The 19,459-nt window shown below is 38.3% G+C and overlaps 1 protein-coding gene across 9 annotated transcripts in view; it reads right to left on the bottom strand.

Moving 5' to 3' along the window:
* VPS13D (vacuolar protein sorting 13 homolog D) overlaps positions 1-19,459 on the bottom strand; it is a 108,745-nt gene that overhangs the window by 22,449 nt on the left and 66,837 nt on the right. For all 9 annotated transcript variants that reach the window (XM_074848261.1, XM_074848268.1, XM_074848264.1 and 6 more), the window contains 2 exons: positions 5,227-5,359; positions 2,416-2,611 (listed from right to left, as the gene is read on the bottom strand). In XM_074848261.1, the coding sequence (XP_074704362.1) occupies positions 2,416-2,611; positions 5,227-5,359 (329 nt within the window). The remainder of the gene's footprint in view (positions 1-2,415; positions 2,612-5,226; positions 5,360-19,459) is intronic.

The raw sequence follows: 19,459 nt of genomic DNA, 5'->3' as shown, positions 1-19,459 counted from the left end.
TGATCCAATGGTTTAAGTCAAGCAGCTTAAAAATTCAGGGCTTTTTAAAAATTCAACCATGTAATTAGAGAATTGCAAAAGGCCTGTAATTTACAGTTATGTACCATACTATTTAAATGCAACTGTAATTAACTGGTTGACTCGACTTTGCACCAGTACTGGAAACTTGCACTTACGCTGTCAGTCTCAAGGTCAAGATGGCTCTTACCATGCTTATTAACACTCACATTCTTCAATCGTTCAAAACTACACTTGAGATCTGTCACTGCCATAAACTTATACTCATCAGGGTTAGCTGTTTGTGTGCACTTTGCTTGGAAGAGCCTACATGGCCCAGCATGCTCAAACAGAATATTCAACCGGAGCCAGTAACTTGGGTTTGGAACACTGTTCCACTTTGATTCCAAACCACACATATTTGAACAGTTAACAAATGCAGCAGGGGGATATTGGTACACAGCAGTCTAAAAAATGTACAAATCCTTTGGTTGTTGTTTTTTTTTTATACCCCCGAAAGAACAATTTGGTTGCTTCATTATATAAGCACATTAAAAAAACCCTTACCAAACAAATCATGAGTGCAAGGTTGCTTATAGGTGGTGGTGTGGGTTTTTTTCCCCTCCTACATTATCTACATATTCTCAAGTACATTTGTTTATCTAAAAAAAGTTCTGATCAGATTTTGCAGACTGGAGAAGTGTAATAATTGAGAAAGGTTTTTCTTTTTGGTGGTGGTTTTTTTTTTTCCTTGCTGAAGGTTGCTGGGTCAGAAACTTTTTGCAGAGTGTGTGCAGACACTAAAATAATTTCACAGTGCTCGTCTATGACAACAGTATTTCAGAATCTAGTGGAAGCAAAAAATGTGGTTCAGCTCATCCACCTTAACCTCTTCCCTTAATTGACAGTTAACAACTTAAAGGGAAATATGTCACACAGGCAAACCCAAGCCAGAGATAAGGCTGGCTGGAGGCTCTCCCTTTCCCAGTTTCTATCAAATTTGTCAACTGTTGATAACATCACTGCTACTGTGAAAGGCTGCATCTCACAGAAGTATTAATTTTAAGTATATGTATCTTGAAACAAACTATAATAAAAACACAGTTCAAGTAGTAAGACAACTAACAATATAGCCAGGTGTGTTTCTTCCCACCTTTAACTAAATCACTCAATCTGTACAGTCACAAAATTAAGACCTGTACAAGCAAACCAGTAGATGTGTTTTCCAGGGATGCACTTAAGAGTTCTCATGTCATTTTGTGTATGCCTATGAATTTACCAAACTGTAATCCTTGACCTCTTGGTTTTACAAATCAAGTTAAGTACCAAAGAGGTAAGAGATATACATGTAAACACTTCCATTTTCACAACAAAGTACACCTACGTTTATTCTTCAAAGTTTCCTGCACCTCACTCACATTTCATCAGGCTTACTGCTCTTTAGTGAAGCACTGATGGTAGACACTTCAGGATTCCAAGCGTGGCATAATAAAACACAGGAAATGGAAAAGCCTAATGGGAAGACAAAACAACCAGAAACCCCAACATTTTGCAAACATTTTTCTCTAAGCTTTCTGACAATAAAAATTTACTTAGGATTTTCTTTCACTTCTTCAGGACACAGGCTCTCACGTACACACACCACCACTTCTTGGCACAGTACTATCATATAAAGTAAACTCTTGGCCACAAAGAGTAAAAAGAATCTTCTCCCAGAGCAGCCTTTTTAGAACTCGGCCCTTTCCCTCTTCCACATTCACAGTCAGTGCTAACGAACATTCATTTACTTTAAACAATCATCATTATTTTGTAGAGACCACATGACGCGAGTAACTGGACACAGGAAGGAAGCCAAAGCACTGTCCTGCTGTGCTGACACTTAACATCCACATATGTATGGGTAAACAGAGGAGCATGTGGACAGAAGGGCACACATCCACACTTTCTGTAAGTGAGAGCTACTGGACAAAATGAAAATTAGAAGATCATGACACTATATTGATGCCAGAACTCTTCAAACCACTGAAGAGCTGTTATTCTCCACAGCTAAATGGAAGATGGAGGTACAGCAGGGAGAACTCTTCCATTTCAACTCTGCGTAAGGACTCCATGGTAGCAAGTTTAACCTCACTACATGTAGCCTTTTAAAAATGTTGCTTTAATCTAAAGCTGTAGCTTAATAACTCCTATTTTATGTTGCAGCTCTTCCATGCAAATTTCACTCTTGTTATAGTATCAACAAATACCATCTATTAAAGCAAATTGAAAGAAATGGGCTACATTAATAGTAGCTCATAGTAAATTTGATTAAATTACTGCTTCTTTGGGTAAGGAAAGATAACCAGATCAGAAATCACAGCAGGTAATAATACACATTTTTACAGTAACATCGATCAGAAATATGAACTGCTTACTGACCTGGGGCCACTCAGGGTCGCCGTGTCCCTCACTGCCTGTGCAGTTTCCGATGCGAAATCCAGAGCTCCAGCCACAGGTTTGGTTACTGTGCCAACCAGCCCTTTCCCAAGGCCTGATATGAAACCACTGACACCTCCTTCAGTTTTCACACCTTCAACTGTTGAAGTTATTACACTTGTCAATCCTCCAATGATACCTAGCAAAGACAAGAACAGCAAAGTAGGCCAGAAGTATTGACTATAAAAATTACAGAATCTTGTCACAGCTGATGCTGCCTGCCTAAATGATTTACTGTCAAGCTTGACAGAAAAGTACTGTGCATTTAATGTAATATAAAAACTGTTTCAGAACTGATTACATTAGCTAATAACTTCATACTTTGTGTACGTACTGCACACACGCATATACAGACAGTAATATCCCACAGAAAAAAATGATTTCATTATATATTTTAAAATATTTCTATTCTGTTTTATTTCCCAGCTGTATTTACACAAGCAGTCCTCATCTATTCCTGACGTGAAGCAGTTGCTTACAATGTGGCAAAATTGTATTACCACAAAAGCTTATACAATTTAGGACAGAAAATAGAAAAGCGCATTTCTCCACTGGAAAAAATAGATTATTTTAAACTGGCATTGTGTGATTTTAACTTTGATGCTGCCAACAGACATTTCTGTGCACACTTCCGTTGCTGAGAATCTGAATGCTCTGAAGAAATCAGGAACCTACTGAGGGAGGCTTCAAAAAAACTTGGAACAGTTCGTGTTATCTGAGAACATGCTTTACAGATTTCACATCCCCATGATTAGAGTATCACAATTTGTAGTGAACTGGCTTAAGCACTCATTCAGAAACGCTTACCACCGTTTGGCTTTCAGCATTCAGCAGCCACGTACTCTTTCAAGGTCTGTAATTGAAGTACAGACCAGGCAGCATCTTAACATCCAAACTCAAGAAGCACGAAGTATTGAAATCACTTCTCTTGAGTAACTATAATTTATGGTTAACTCCTATATTTATTTATATAATTCCTATATCACAGGATGGTTTGGGTTGGAAGGGACCTTAAAGACCATCCAGTCCCACCCCCTGCCACAGGCAGGGACACCTTCCACTAGCCCAGGCTGCCCAAAGCCCCGTCCAACCTGGCCTTGAACCCTTCCAGGGAGGGGGCAGCCACAGCTTCTCTGGGCAACCTGGGCCAGGGCCTCACCACCCTCACAGGGAAGAATTTCTTCCTCATATTTAATCTAAATCTCCCTCTTTCAGTTTAAAATCGTTACCCCTCATCCTATCCCTACACCCCTGATCAAGGGTCCCTCCCCCCTTTCCTGTAGCCCCTTTAAGTCCCGGGAGGCCGCTCTAAGGTCTCCCCGGAGCCTTCTCTTCTCTTCTCCAGCTGAACCCCCCCAACTCTCTCAGCCTGTCCTCACAGGGGGGTGCTCCAGCCCCCCGAGCATCTTCGTGGCCTCCTCTGGTCCCGCTCGAGCAGGTCCGTGTCCTTCTGATGTTGGTGCCCCCAGAGCTGGACCCAGCACTGCAGGGGGGTCTCACGAGAGCGGAGCAGAGGGGGAGAATCCCCTCCCTGACCTGCTGGCCACACTGCTCTGGGTGCAGCCCAGCACACAGCAGCTTTCCGGGCTGTGAGCACATGTTGCTGGCTCACAGTCAGTTTTCCACCCACTAACACCCCCAAGTCCTTCTCCTCAGGGCTGCTCTCAATCCACTCCTCGCCCAGCCTGGATTTGTGCTTGGGACTGGCCTGACCCATGGGCAGGACAGAAAGGATTTAAGTTATTTGCTTTTTTGAAAGCAACTGAATGGGAAGCATTTAAAAACTCTACAGAATTAAAACAGTCCCCTAATAACTGTGTAATACAACACAATTTTTTTTATAATTGACTTTTCAGCAAAGACTGACGTATTTCAGATTTCCTACATTTCTACCAATATAATTTATATCAGACTTTACAGCACACTGTTGTGAGAAAAACCTCTCTCATGATGCATTTAAATACCTACAGTGTCTCTTTATGACAGAAGTCCAGCATAAAGACTTTTGCTCAGCACAGAAGAGATTGCCACTTTAGTGAAAGCCAGATTATTTTTACACAGGCTGCAACAGTTGCACTGAACGAATGACATTTAAACAAACTGAGTCAAGATGATGGAAAATATAAATATTTGATTTAAACTTGGCTTGTATTGATTTAGCTTTCTTCAACAGATAAATCATGAACTAAATTGATGTGAGATTCTGGCCAAATTAAGACTAGTTCACTGCCTTTTACACAAATTCATTTCTCTAGTTCTTAGTAGACTTAAAAAAAACGAAAACAAAATCGCAAAACGACCCAACTGGTGAAATGTAACTTTAAACTGATGTACTGATTCTGAGGAAACTCAGGTTTCTGGAACCAAAAGCAAACATAAGAAAGCTACAATCCAGCCATACTCATTTTTATGTTAATGTCTGACCCTCAAAAAGACTGTTTGCATGGGTATTTTATGTCTCTACAAAGAAATTGAAGTTTTGGATGAACTTTCTTTGAAATTTCATTTTAATTTGCAAACAAGCTTTTATGTACAATTGCACGTGAAAAGACCTTCTTCTTAAATGTAGTTTCTGTCAGCTTAAAAAATAATCCCCCCACCCTAACATGCAAGCATTCAAATTCAAACATAAAGCCTATGATAGCTCCACTTCCCTGGCTTCAAATAATCACCCAAGAGTAATACAAACTGTTCTTTTCAAACTGATCATTACTTTTAAGAGAGAAACAAATTAAAATTACAGCTAAGGGTTACCATGTGCAAGTCCATGGATTCCAGCTACAAGATGTTCTCCACTAGTTGCAGCATGATACCGAATGTATTCTCGTTCGGTCTGATGTCTGTTATCCATTGTCTTTCCCAAACCATCTGACAAGGTCCCAGCGAACTGCAAAAGAGAAACCTTTTCTGTTATTAAAAGAACAAAAGGTGTTTCTCTTCTGTAGATTTACTGAAGAAAATTGATAGATTCTAGTTGTGAAATACAGATTTATACAACTCATTTTGTTACACGTACACACTCACTCCAGCTTTTTTGCCACAAAGAAAGCTCTGAAGTACATTAGCCTGTGCTTTCCACTGGTGTAACTTAAATCCTGACGAGACAGTCAAAACCCAAGTAGTTGCCCAACTGCAGTGGTCAAGTCAAAATAAATGAAGTCTGTGAAAGAAGTACCAAAAGAAGTGCCAGTGACCCAACTGTAACCTTTCAAAAACTCACAAGAATGTTATTTAGATACAAAGCTTTTCTTCTGCAAAGATATGTGAAAAGCTTCAAGGCAAATATGCCTGTCATGAAACTACAACATTTGAAGGAGTTAATTAAATTCTTTTTAGTAACACAATATAGAAATGGCTCTATTGTGAAAAGAGTTGGTGGGGGAGCCAGGCCATGTGATCCAGTGAAAGATGGCTATGCCAGTGAGCTTCACAGGTACTATTATACACTGTAAAAAGTCTGAGGGGAACCCTCAATGTGTGTGCGGAGCGTTTTTACTCCTTACCTTTAACGGTATGGGGGAAGACTTGAGACATACTTGCAAGAAAAGACGACAACTAAGTCCAAACAGGATTTGTTCTGAGAACTCTGACCACTACTGAGTATGAGTCAATGAAAAAGCACCAAATAAAAATGATCTATTGTGATCAGTTGACCTTTAGTTTGATGTAATCAGATAAAAAACAGAAGCTTGGTGGAGGGAGGGAGGCAAGGAGACAAAAAACCCTGAAACCTTACCTCATATTCAGGATATTATTATGGAAAAGGATTCCTAGCAGGCATTTGCCTGGAATAACCTCCAAAACCTAGCCATTTTTTGGTTACGTGTAGTCAGTCACCTCCTGTACCTCCCTCAACTACCATCGGCATTCTTACAATCTTCTCCTTTCAATAACAAACTTCCCCCTGCCCCAAAGGAAAGATAATTTAATGCTTTGTTGTGTCTTTGACTAGGGCTGGGGAATGTACCAGGTGCCACAGGAATGTCAAAGATACTCGATAGCTGTAGCAATGGTGAAATCCTTGCTGTCCTGCATGATCACAGCTCCTCTACGCAAGTACTTCATAGTTTAAGAGCTGTATATGGACGCTGCCCTTTCCATTGCTCAGCTTAGCTTTGTGGCATGTACTATCTCCTTCGCATCTGTATTAGTTATGCTAAAAACCCCTCTGTGATAAAGGTGTGCACCAGAAGCCAACTAAAACCTGGTGTGAAATTCCGATTCTAATACAATAAAGATTAAAAAAGAAATAAGACAGTTAATTTATGTGCTTGAGGTAATGATGAAGTTCCCCTCCTTTTTCTGTCATTTTTTCCCAAGGCTGCATTTCTTCTTTACTAATCACATGATGTCCTAGTTTTAGACACTTCTTTCCAGCTCAAAGACAAACTAGTCCAGTGGCTCCAATTATCTAAACAAGTAGACTTTAACAACATGAACAAAAATTAAACTCCACGACCCTTCTTGTGCCTTGATCATATGGACACTAAACAGAACATAGTGATCAGTGACTGAATTACTTCTGACCTCTTTGTGAACTTAATGTAGATTTTTTTTTTTTAAATTAGCCTAGAAATACAAACCAACCTGAAGCTATCTATTAACTGTGTTTAAGGTGGTTTTTTTTCTGGACAAAAACTTTGCTTTAAGAGGATTAGAGTAGTTGCTATAAAAATTAAAAGGCTCAACAAGCCTTCAAAATTCAAACCTCATTAAGGAATCTGTCAAGGCCTGAAAATGATTTTTCAAGAACACATTTTGAAAGTTACATTAGTGCATGTTTGGACAACCAGCCAGCAAGAATAAACCAACTCACTAGTACTGATCAAAATTAGTAAGCTCTCCTTACAGCTTTGGCTCCCCCCCCCCCCAATCTGCCAGCTCCACTATACCAGCTTTCCCAGTAAATACAATCTAGTCTTTCCTCAGATTTTCCTTCCTCTGTGAATCTGACACCTAAGAGTCAATAAAAATTCTGTTTCAGCATATAGGAAGAATTTTAATGTGATAGATTATTCTTTTAGTAAGAAGGAAAAAAAAGAAAAGAATCACATGCACACAGTTCCAAAGATGACTCCATTAACTGTAACGGAAGTCTCCATTAACTGTAAAACCAAAGTTAAATGGGGACATTTTTTCTGTTATTTAGAAAATAACACTGAATTACAGCTGTAAATAGAACAATTTAAGGATTCTAATGTACCGAATGTACCATGAAATGTTTCCACTTTGCCTTGACTTGGGTGACAAAATCTAAAATCAACACACATTAATTACAAAACATGAACTTCATGTTGAATTACTTTTTGACACGCCTCCTCCTCCCTCCTCCCCAGTACTGTTTGTTTTCTGGCCTCATTAAACAAAGACTGAAGCCAAACTTTTGTAGCCATCTGTACCATTTGTACCTAAAACAATGGGTTACCTCAATGAACACACGTGAATAGGTCCCTTCTGAACAATTTCCAGCTGGGGACCATTGCAGCACTTTTCCTGCTCTGAGGTACAGAGTGTAACATGATCAAGTTTGCTAATTAGAGGTAAAACGCCAGTTAAGATAAAACAACTGAGGCATTTCACAGGCACTAGCAAGTCATGTTAAGGTCTGCTAGGTAAGTGAGCAACTCACCATTTTCTGCTATGAAGTTTAGACCCTTATTTGCAATAAAGATTCAGACTGTAGTGTCAGCATTACCCTGATTCATGATCTGAACAAGAGCTATGTCATCTCTCTTATTACCCAATACAGGTAATACCACAAATAACTGCTGGGTATCAGAAATTTTTAACCATCCTTTTCTGTGCACCTCACAAATACTTTCCCTGAGATGGTTTCTGAAGCGTGTTTCAGCAAACAGGATTGCATCTAGATATACAAAAAGGAAAATTAAAGATTTCTAACATAAAAAACCCCCCAACCAAACACCCACACAACACCTTATGCCTAATATGTGTAGATTATAATCACTGTGTTATGAAAAAGTTACTCAGCAGTGGCAAATTACTTCAGGATCAGAATCTTGAGTAAGCATCAGAAATTTAAGCAGTTTAAGTCCAGCTTATACTTTGACGGGAGATTTGAACAAGTTAAAGCACAAAAGCAGACTTGCCTCTTTCCCCACAAATGTCTTGCTTTTAGATACCTCCTTTGAGAAGCACAATATTAGATACTGAGATTAAGATATTAAGACTTGTGGAAGAGCAGTGATGGTGGCTTACTGAGCTGTTAACCCATTCATGCAGAAAATAGTCTCCAGATAAACAAAGGTGACAACAAAAGTGCAATCCACCCTTGTCTTCCTTAGCTTTTGTTAATAAGGTGTGACCTGATAACTTCAAAGCCTACTTAAGACCATGTAAATGCCAACACAGCTAAATACAACAGTCTGTGGAACAAACATGAAACTAATCAAGGGGCTTCTAAAAACCAGTTTCCTTCCTTCTCTACCCTAATTTTCATAATGTTCTTTGTCTACTTGCTGATGAAAAAAAGAAATTAGTAACTTGGTAGTTTATCTCTGCATTTTTCCCCATTTCAGATATCTTTTTCCTTGAAACAGCATTGCAACACAATACATCAGTATTGGCCAAGATAAGTTACCTGCTTCCTAAACAAAAGGCATGAAAGTATTACTGAACGAGGCCAGTCTACACAGGAGGTACATGTGAGAAGGCAGGTATTTTACTTGTCAACCTGACATCTCCAAATGAAGCACAGTATGGGTCTTCCACACTAACTAAAAGTTCTGTCATTTCAGGTACTAAAAATATTACAACTTATCATTAATATGCACTGTTTAATGCTTTGCATCATCCATTCTATCTGGACAGAAAAAGAAGAACCTCTCCAAAAAGCTCCAATCATCTGAGCATTTGTCCACCTTCATTCAGATACCTTCTTTCTCCTCTGACTCTTTTTGTCCCTGAAGCGGATGGTACTTCCTGTATTTCCCCTCTATGGGGGGACACTGACCTCTTCTTCCAGGTCTACGTTCTGAAGACACTTGATCCCTGGTTTTCATCCCACACTGGTTCATGTATGATGTGAAGCTCCCAACTGGTAATATACTGCAAGCAGAAAATATGGCCCACTACACTACATTAACTTAAGCCTATATGGTCTATCATAAACTGATCCTCCTGAGGAGGGTGAAACACGACAACGTTCACATTTCCCTCCAAATTCCAGGACATTATGCTACTGTGAACACTATCTTTGGAATGACATGTAAACCACTCTCAGCACTTCACGATTATTGAAGAATGTTATTACACTTTCATAAGCCTGGGGCACACTGGCCCTAGCCTCCTCCTCTGTAGACTCAAGTAAACAGATGATTCATCATTTCTTGTTTTACGTTTACATAGTGTCACCAATCAATATTAACTATCTACCATGATCTGCAAAAGCAGCTGAAATAGTATCTGTACAAGAAACCAATCTACTCATGTTTTGGGGTTTTTTTGGAGTGTGTGTGTGTGTGTTTTTCTTTTTAAAGGCCCAATAATTAAGGAAGTTTTGCCACAAAAACTTTTACCACTGACTATGTACCCTTTGCTGTTTCAAGCAATAGAAGAAAAACAAAAACACCCATATACAGTGTTTGTGAATCAAAGCTGGTGCCAAACAATAAGGCTTATGGGGCACAAGAAGAATTCAAAGCAAATGAAAACTAATTCTAGACTTTGTACTGCATGTTCCCTCTAAGCCAGATGCATGAAGCACACAGTATGGAAATAAGGTTTAAGTAATCTTTTAAAGTCTTTTTAAGCTCTTGGCGCTGCCTGGTTCTCTAAGGACATCCCAAAAGGATAAATACACAATTATGACTTCAGTCCAAACATTCCATTGTAATTCTAGCATCAGAGAATGGTACATTTACAAATATTATTGACTGAGCAAAGTAGAACATTCCAAGATGGAATTTTAAGGGAGAAAGTGATGAAATTAAATATAGGTCAGTTATAACTTCTGTGCGAACCTCACAACGAACTGCATTTAAATTAGAAATCGCAGGGTTCACTCAGTTCTCATCTCTGCTTTGCAGAGCTAATTTAAAAAGGAGTTCTTTGCTGAACTCTTCAACTCTCGCCCCAAACCACCACCTTCCAAAAAAACCCTGAACACCACACATTGATGATGTTCATGCTTTTAGCTCCAATAATAAAAGCTGGTTCTCAGAGATCAAAGCACAAATTTAAGTATGTTATTTCAGCAACGTAGAAAAGGGTATTTAAAATTTATTTAAGTTAGAAAGTCTAATGTAAACTGTGAATTATGTCATCTTCAGTTCTCACACACACTCTTACACTTTCTGAAACACGAAAATCCCTAGTCATGATGATTAAAAGTCATTCCACAGTTTCAACAGTAACTCCCCTAAATATAATTAATTGTCCATGTGAAAGAAAAGAGCTGCTTATTGCAAGAAACAAAGGCTAGATAGGTAAAGGAAGAACAGTTATTATCAGATTTCTGAATGCGAGTGCTGTTAAATACGTTCTTCCTTACGGCCCTAAGCAGAAACACTGGTTTTGGAACATCGTCTTCCTCCTCTCTGCTACCTTGACATTTACCTTCTTTCTCGTGTACTACCAACAGAAGCAAAAGGCATCACAGCACAGACAGCTTGAAAGGAATGAACGTAACAGTAAAACTCTAGTGCATATACAGCAAACACTAGCTGGAGAATACTGACACCCCCCGCCCCAAAATATACATTCTTATATAGTACAAAATGTTTTACACAGAATAATTATTTTTACAAGTTTTATAAAATACTAATAGGATGTCTTTTTACCATGAAACAATGATCTGTTTCTTTAGATACTAGCTAAATACATTTAAAATAAAATGTCAACACACATTTTATACATGTATTTAAAACCATTATCTTAACATAAAACATACCAATAAATTATATAATAAACTCAAGTAGACTGATAGCATTAGAAACTAGAGGCTACTTTATTTTGAATTGTGTTTTTGTTTTGTTTGTTTTAAAAAACCCCACATCCTCTCTCTTCCCTGCTGAGCAGAAGTTTTGGAAGTACTGTTCAGTCAAGTGATTAAGTACAATGGACTAGGTCTAAACATTTAATATATATCTGTAAGTTTAATCCCTTGTGGTTACTTGCCTTCTAGCCATATCATTAAAATCACCTTTATTTCCTACATCTCTCCAACCTGTTACAGCCAAGTTTTACACTGACTTCTGACAGTAAAATACAACAGTTCAAAATTAAGCATGTATTTCACTATATGGAGGCAAAATTCTTCTAGGGTAAGGAGACTTAGATATATGCTGCTAGGATTTGTGGTTAAAAAAAGGAGTTTCAGAGCTGTTAGCCATCCTCAAATGTTGCTGTTATTCTTTTGAAAGTGTAAAAAGAAAAAGAGCCATGCAGTATTCCTGGATATACATGACTAGGTACACTGGGACCGAAAGTTGTACAGGTAAATTATTCAGCCTAAGTTTCCTTGCTTTTACTGCAAGATCGATATATTTAATACATTTCTGCGACTTAGCATAAAAATAACTTTTTGAGCAGCTTCTACACTAATCAATACATGATTGTTATGGAATGGAGGCACTATGTATTTAATATCACAAACTGGACACTAGTAAGCAGACAAACAGCCTCCTCCTCTCACATCACTGTGGTCAACCGTGCATTATACTGTGACTAAAAAATGAACTGCTTCAAGTATTTGAAAAAATAGCAAGTGTGTGTTTGTCAGATTCAAAAGGTCTAGCTATCTGAAGCTGTTCCACAAAACATGTTTACCATGACTTCTGTCAGTCTCTTAAGAATTTAAGCAGGGAAGTTTGCGAATTCAGTTAAATTTAGATGCTATAGACTTTTATACTTTCCTTGACACTTTAATACATACCCAGGTCGACTGTTAAATACAATCCTGAACAGAAAAGATGGTTCAGGCTGAGCCCATATTGCATTTATAACCAAGTCAAATTGTGCAGAGAGAAACGTCCAATGGAACTATGAATAGAACTGACAGACTCTTAATTTAGAAAATACTAAATCAGCAAAATGCTATAATCAGCTTCTCATTTTAAGAGAGACATAAACTTTGACCCTCTCTAAATTACTGACAACCAAGAGGAGGCAACAGCTTTTCTCATTGAACAAACATATATTTCTTGAGATTCTGTGCAGCATTCTCCACCCCTACTTATGTCATACAACCAAAGTAAAGGAGCTTTAATTAGCTCACATCCCATCGTTAACTAAGCTTCCTAATGCATCCTGACAACGGCATGTTGGCTGGGTAATCTGTGAAGCCCCCTGATGCGCTGCCTGTATGGATGCCTGATTAGCTGGGTATCCCAGGGGAGCCCCCACTGTTTTTATCTCCCAGATGCCTGATGAGTTGGGTAGCTTCCCTCAAGGACCTCCTGGGAAGCTGCACCAGCAGGTGCCCGTTGGCAATAGTTTTGTGTTACAGGGTTGAATGAGTGATCCCTGCAGGAACTGCCGGCTGTTTTCACAGACACAGAAGGCAGTCAAAAGTCCACAGCATGAACTTGGAATGACCCCAATTGCAGAGTCACTGGCGGGTTCATCTGGAGGACAACTGCGCTTTATTAAACAACTAATACTCTTAACAGATAATTCCCCTCCCCCCAACGTTAACTCTTACAAAGCTTTAAGGTCTTCCTGTTTGTTTATTTTTTGGGAATGGAATTATTTGCCCTCCTCCACCCCCCTCCTTGAAAACCCTCTACATACTGAAAACCTGAGAAAAAGCCTGAAGAGATCTAGGCCAGTTCCTTGAGTTAATACATAACAATAACTTATTCAGAGGGCAGCAGATTAAGTTTGCTTTTTAACATCATCTTCACCAACTCTGTTGATTCTTATTTGCACAGGGCATTTCCTTCCAGCAGTACACCCCAGCAGTCAAGTCTCCTCCCAGCCAGTTTTATTTTCTGCCATGGTCACCTGTGGCCACACCTGGGATCCTATTTAAAAATCCACAGGTTTTCTGTGTTCCATTAGATTTCTGAAGGAAACCTAATGCAAACACGTCAATTCAGCCTGCCATCACATGTGCAGTGTAAATAGCTACAACTCTGACGGACAACACATTTGGGTCTGTGGAACTGGTGCCAATCATCTATAGTTACAGCTTCTGAAGGTACCTTGGCCATCTCCCCTGGACATAAAAATAGTTTTCCCTCCTTGGGGATACACAGCTAAGGAATTTCAAGTTTAAATCTGTACTATTTAACATATTCTACACAACTATATAACTTTGTATATACAGTAGGGAGGTATAGTTAAGTCTTCTGTCAAGACTGAAATCATTAATTTTAAACCCACACCCCATTTTTTCTCCTTCAGATGCTAATGGTGATATATGGGATATATGTGCCTGTTTTCATGACATGCTAACCATTCAAAAACTGTAGGTTAAAATCAAATTTCATCTCTATGATACATGTTTATTTCTAATTTCACAGCTTATGATTTGTCAACATTTTGCATATCACATTTTAACTTCTCCTTTTTCACTTAACTGCCCAATAAGTCAGCAAAACAGGAACACTGTATTTTATTTTGCAAGAAAATCAGCTGGTAAAACCCTTCAAAATAAAGCTCTAGAGCAGGTGTAAAACTTAAAGCTTTCTAACCCCCTCCTTTTTTTTAATTGTCAAAATGGTCACTTGTATATGTCTATATACAGGTAAGCATCTCACTGTCTACAGTTGTTGCACTGTTGCAGGATTCTCACTATCGAGTGAATAATTTCTCCTGGAAAAGCCTCATTCAAAGCTATCACCAGTATGTGTCAGTTTGATGCTGAATGGGCACATTTAAGACATCAAGTCCAGATCACAACAGTTCTTCCCATAGAATATATCCCCATTTTTGTTTGATCTTACGCATGCCCATTTTTCCACATAAAAATACACTATAGTCAAAGTGTTCACAAACACTTTGTCTAAGAGGTTCTGTAAAACAAAGGCTGAATTTAACCTGAATTGTGAAGAAAACTTTCAACCACAATGCTGGCCACACACATTTTATCCCATGGTGCAAATGAAAAACAGGAAGAACAAAATAATACGTCAAACTTCTCAAAGACGATCCTTTATCCCAAAACCTCTTTCAGAGATACTGATTACAGATACCAGATGTTCTGCACATTAAAAGTGACACTTTCCATGACTTTTGATTGTCACTAATTGGCCATAAAACTTGCTGCCTTTTAAAACTGCCAGGAAATGGGGAAGTGGTCTCATCTATAATGCTCCTCCCAGCACTGAGAATTTCTGCCTGTGAATTTCAATTACTTTCCATCTCATAATCTGCACATTTCCACACAGATTCTCACTGCTCAGCACTTGAACCTGCACATGAACTGCTAATCTTTGAATGAAATGAAAGTTAAACCGAAGATGATCTGCAGTGCCACCTGGATGCATTACCTGACCAAGCTGCAGTAGCCCCTACACAATACTGGGGAAGACAGGAGGAGAAAAATCTTCATTACACTGAAGAAAACACAGAGAAAGCTACATTTGACCAGAACTGTATAAATCACTTCTTGGACTAGGAAAAAAAAAAAAACTATCTAGGGCAGTTGCTGCTAAATCCCACAATTTCAATACCTAGACTACCCTTGTAAAGGATGACCATCAGCTTTCCCAAAGTAAAACGCAAATTCAGATCTGTAAAGTTGCCCAGAAAGATGACATGTATTCCAGCCTTCCTCATTTCTATCTAGTATGAGACTGACAGTAATGATACATGTTCTGCTGTTAGAGTAGGGAGTCAAAAGAAAATTGTGAAAATATAGAATGGTAGGAAACTCAGAACCCAAATGCCACCACAATCTTTCTACATTATCAGTTCACTATTTTGTTTAATACTCTCCTGAGAGTAACACCACCATGTACGTCTTCCTCAGGCTTCATATACAAAGGCTTTTGTCAGAAGTTCCCTGTCACCAAGATTGCATTTTGAACTAATATTCCTAGAACTACTGAACCACGCTGTCTCCAAAGATGCAAGAATGGCAGTTGTTCTTGCTTCTGAATGGTATCAAATAAGAGTGGTTGGTTAGATAAACTAAGAAACTTTAAAGAAAAGGGAACCATCAACTTTGACTGCTTTAGAAACATTTCCGTCTGCTCCTGAGCAGAACCTGCTTAAATTGTACCTATGTTCTGTGCTCTGCTACATCCACTTCTCATTTATTGCCAGTTTTGTTAGGGTTAACATTCACAGAAGTCAAACACTTGTTCATGATTTGTTTTTAAATAATCTCTTTATTACTTCCTCTTCGTTTTCCATTCAGTTATCTTTATTTTCCTGTCACTGCCAACCACTTGAGATTCTGCTTTGATTTATCTTACAATGAGGGTTAAAACTCCTATTTCCCTTCCTGTTGCTTTCAAGCTCCTTTTCTACAAATGCCTCCATGTCAAACTCTCACCTGGAGCATTATTCTTCTCCTTACTAGTCTTATAATTTTCTTACCTGGTTCCAATGCTCTACCTCTTTTCTTCTCTCTCTTAAGCACTTAAACACCTCTGCCATCACTCTGAACTGAATTCAAATAAATATATGGAATGAAAGTCCAGGGCAGAAGTTCATTGTGCCTCTCCGTCAGCCATAAAAGAAAACAAACACCCACCATACAGTTTGCTGCAACTCCTCTACACGCAAGTTTTGGCACCTCAGGTGCCTGCTCCCAAGCCTAAGGAAGCCCGCCTCTCAGAACTCTGCACGCTTCCACAAAAGCCTAACCAGGAAATGCAACTATGGCTGATGGCTTACCTTTCTTTAAGAAGCCTAACCAAATTTCTCACTGGAAGCTCCAAAGTTCAATATGAAAATAAAGCTCTTTCAAGAAGTTAGTTAAATTAATTCTTTTCAGGAGGAAGGGAGGGACACAACAATTATTTCCATGAGAGAGAGAGAGGAAAAACTAAGCCTAGCTGCAGAGTCATAACAACTATATTGTTATGTGCTCATACTTCAGAATACAATAGAATTCCTTGTAACGGTTGAAAGAATCAGAAAAATTCCATACAGTATTGACAAGCTGATTAATCGTTTCTATCCTTTACTGCCAGAAATTTCATTGTGTTAGCACAACACCTATTTGCCAGCAATAGATACAACCACGCTTACTTTTCCATTTGGAGAACACAAGTTACGGAACATTTTTGTTCATGCACTAATTCAGCGTTCAATATTCATTTCTAATTGAAAAACCGCTGAAACAGGAATAATTTAGGATTTAGTACTATCATGCCTAACAGGGGAAATAAAAAAAAAGTGTGGATGCCAAGAATGCAAGACATTTCTACGCATATGGCAACTATAGAAGTCTCCATTCAGAGGGAATGAAATTCCCTCAGGTGTCTATATTTAGGATCAAAGAACTTTTTAAAATACAGAACTTGGAGTCTCCAAGGGATAAAAACTACAAAACTGTCTGTAGTGAACTTTATTTAACCTAAGGTTTTGTGCCAACTTAAATACACTGCAGCTCTCCACTTGAAAGAAGGCATTACCCTTTGCATGTTCTGAAATGCATGGAAAAGCCATTACAGGGATAATCAACAGAACTATAAAATAGAAAAGCAATAAAATGACAAAACCAGATACAACTCAAATAGCTTACTTTTCAATTCAGTCAAGCAGTGTTACTTTTAAAGTGATGATTATAGTATTAAAGTTTGTTTATCTATCTACTCACACCCTAAAAGCTAACTCATCTTAAAATCCAAGACAGATTTTTATTTAAGACACTTTAAAAGTCAGGTACTCAAAACAAGTGAAATGGCCAGTTTTACGCAGAACACAGGCTCATCTAGTTTTGGCTGCATTAGTTACCAGCTCCACAGAACAAGCTGCAAAGATGAGGATCTCTATAGCCCAGGTGAAAATTTATGCAGTGAAAATATACTTTAAAATACATTACCTATGAGAGCACCGATAACAAGATGAAAATGATCTACTGTTTCAGTCATGTTTTTCTGGAGCAATTGCAATTATTTTTTTTCCCCCCACATTTTTTTCTTTACCAAAACTTCACATATCCTAGACACAATCATAAGGTACATACATGGTAGAGTAGAAGGGAGTAAAAGACAAAGTTCTACGCTATACCATGTACATAACACATCACAAATTGTACTTGAAATGTCAATTTTTTATCATATGGACATTCCTGGCTTAGTTTTCTAGCAGATTTAGATGCCTAAAAGCAGTGCAACATACAGGGAAGAATTCAGCCTGATTATTTGAGCCTTTTTTACCGTTATCTTTTACGTAGCAGAATTAAGATCCATCCTTTGAAAGAAAGATTAATCAAGGAGTTCCATAATGTACTATTAAGTCTTTCTAAAGGACATAATTCTCTCCTTGTTCCAAAAGGACAAATATATAATCCATATAAAAAGTTTTGAAAAGGGAACTGCATGACACTTGCATCACAGACATTTCGGATATATCAAGGAGAAAGAAAAAGATACCTGGGAAGACAGATAAATAGCACATGGGGTGATTTTCAAAGGTATAAATGGGAAGCAGGCACTCAGCTCCTGTTGAATTTTGAAAAGAGTTCAGCATCCAACTGCCCTTCTGCCTTTGAAAATCTTCCTTCACAAAACCCTTGGTTACAAATGACTCCAAAGTTCAAAGAATGACCTTGCCCTTGTGGGAAACGGAGGAAGGCTCGTGCCTTTTAAAGAAAGATTTATGAGACTGTTGCTGCAGATGTGACTGCAATGAGGAAACAACACTTTATAGAAAGGAAACTCTAAAGAAACATACTCTATTGGGTGGAGTGGATGGGTCACAAGAGACTAGAACCACGAGTAGAAAGTATGGACAAAAATACTCATTTGCACAAACGGATACTGCCTTACAGAAGCTCGGTAAGTCTTCTACCAGATTGCTTGGGTAAGCTTGTATCTGCAGTGCTGATAACCACAGAATCAACTAGTATGGGATTAAGACAGGAATATCACCAACAGGGTATTTTGTTTGAATTTCTAGAAATTGTCCAAAATGGGCTAATGCTGGCAACAAGGTAATTATGATAGAGAAGGTGTATGTCGTCTTTCCTCATGGTCCAACTACCTGGCTTAGATAAGCTCACAGCTATGCAACTGGTGATGGAGTGCAGATCTCTATGGCAGTTTAACTAGGTTAGATAACGTTAGTCTTGAGCTATCTGTAATTATGCAAACTCTACATTTCAACTTTCTGAACTCCTGAATTACCTTTTCCCTGGGGAAAAAAGTAGATTTCCTTATATACCAGTAAGTGGAATAGGTTCTGAAAGGATGAACCATGATAATATACATGTACAAACTTACCAGTTTGGAAAATGAAAATTATAAGAAGAACTTCCACAAAAAACAAATTTTAACAGTATGTCCTTATGTGAAGAATTAGTCTAGTTCTACCCATGATCACAAAGTTCATTTATAGTACATGTTGACACACCATGTATGTAATGAAAAATATTTCAAGAACATATGTTTGTGCAGTATCAAGCACAGTATTGACCATGATCAAAACCACTTCCTATTTTTGGCTGCCGACTCAGATCATACCTCCCTCAGGCACTAAAGACAGTTATTTTCACTGATAACACTGATATAATTAATTTCTGTCAGTTGTTATCAAGAAGAACAAAAGAATGTTCAGCATGCAGATAAATACATAGCAATCTAGGAATTCCTTAGTTTGTTGCTATGTGGCATAGAAAAAAACCCAAACAACTCAAGCATTCGCGTAATTGATATTCACATCAGCTTAATCACTTTTCAAAAATAAAAGTTAACAACTCTTATACTAAGTAGCTCCTTAAATACTCCAAATTTCTATAATGCGCTCGCTCTCTCTATTATACACATAATATAACTTTGCATTTGCACATAGGAGATGGCGCCACATTTGAGCAATTTCAGTTCTCACTCTGGTTAACTACTGCATT

This window comes from Strix aluco, chromosome 22, assembly GCF_031877795.1.
Source record: "Strix aluco isolate bStrAlu1 chromosome 22, bStrAlu1.hap1, whole genome shotgun sequence".
In the NCBI taxonomy this organism is placed as follows: Eukaryota; Metazoa; Chordata; class Aves; order Strigiformes; family Strigidae; genus Strix; species Strix aluco.
This window is presented reverse-complemented; position numbering and strand designations above follow the sequence as displayed.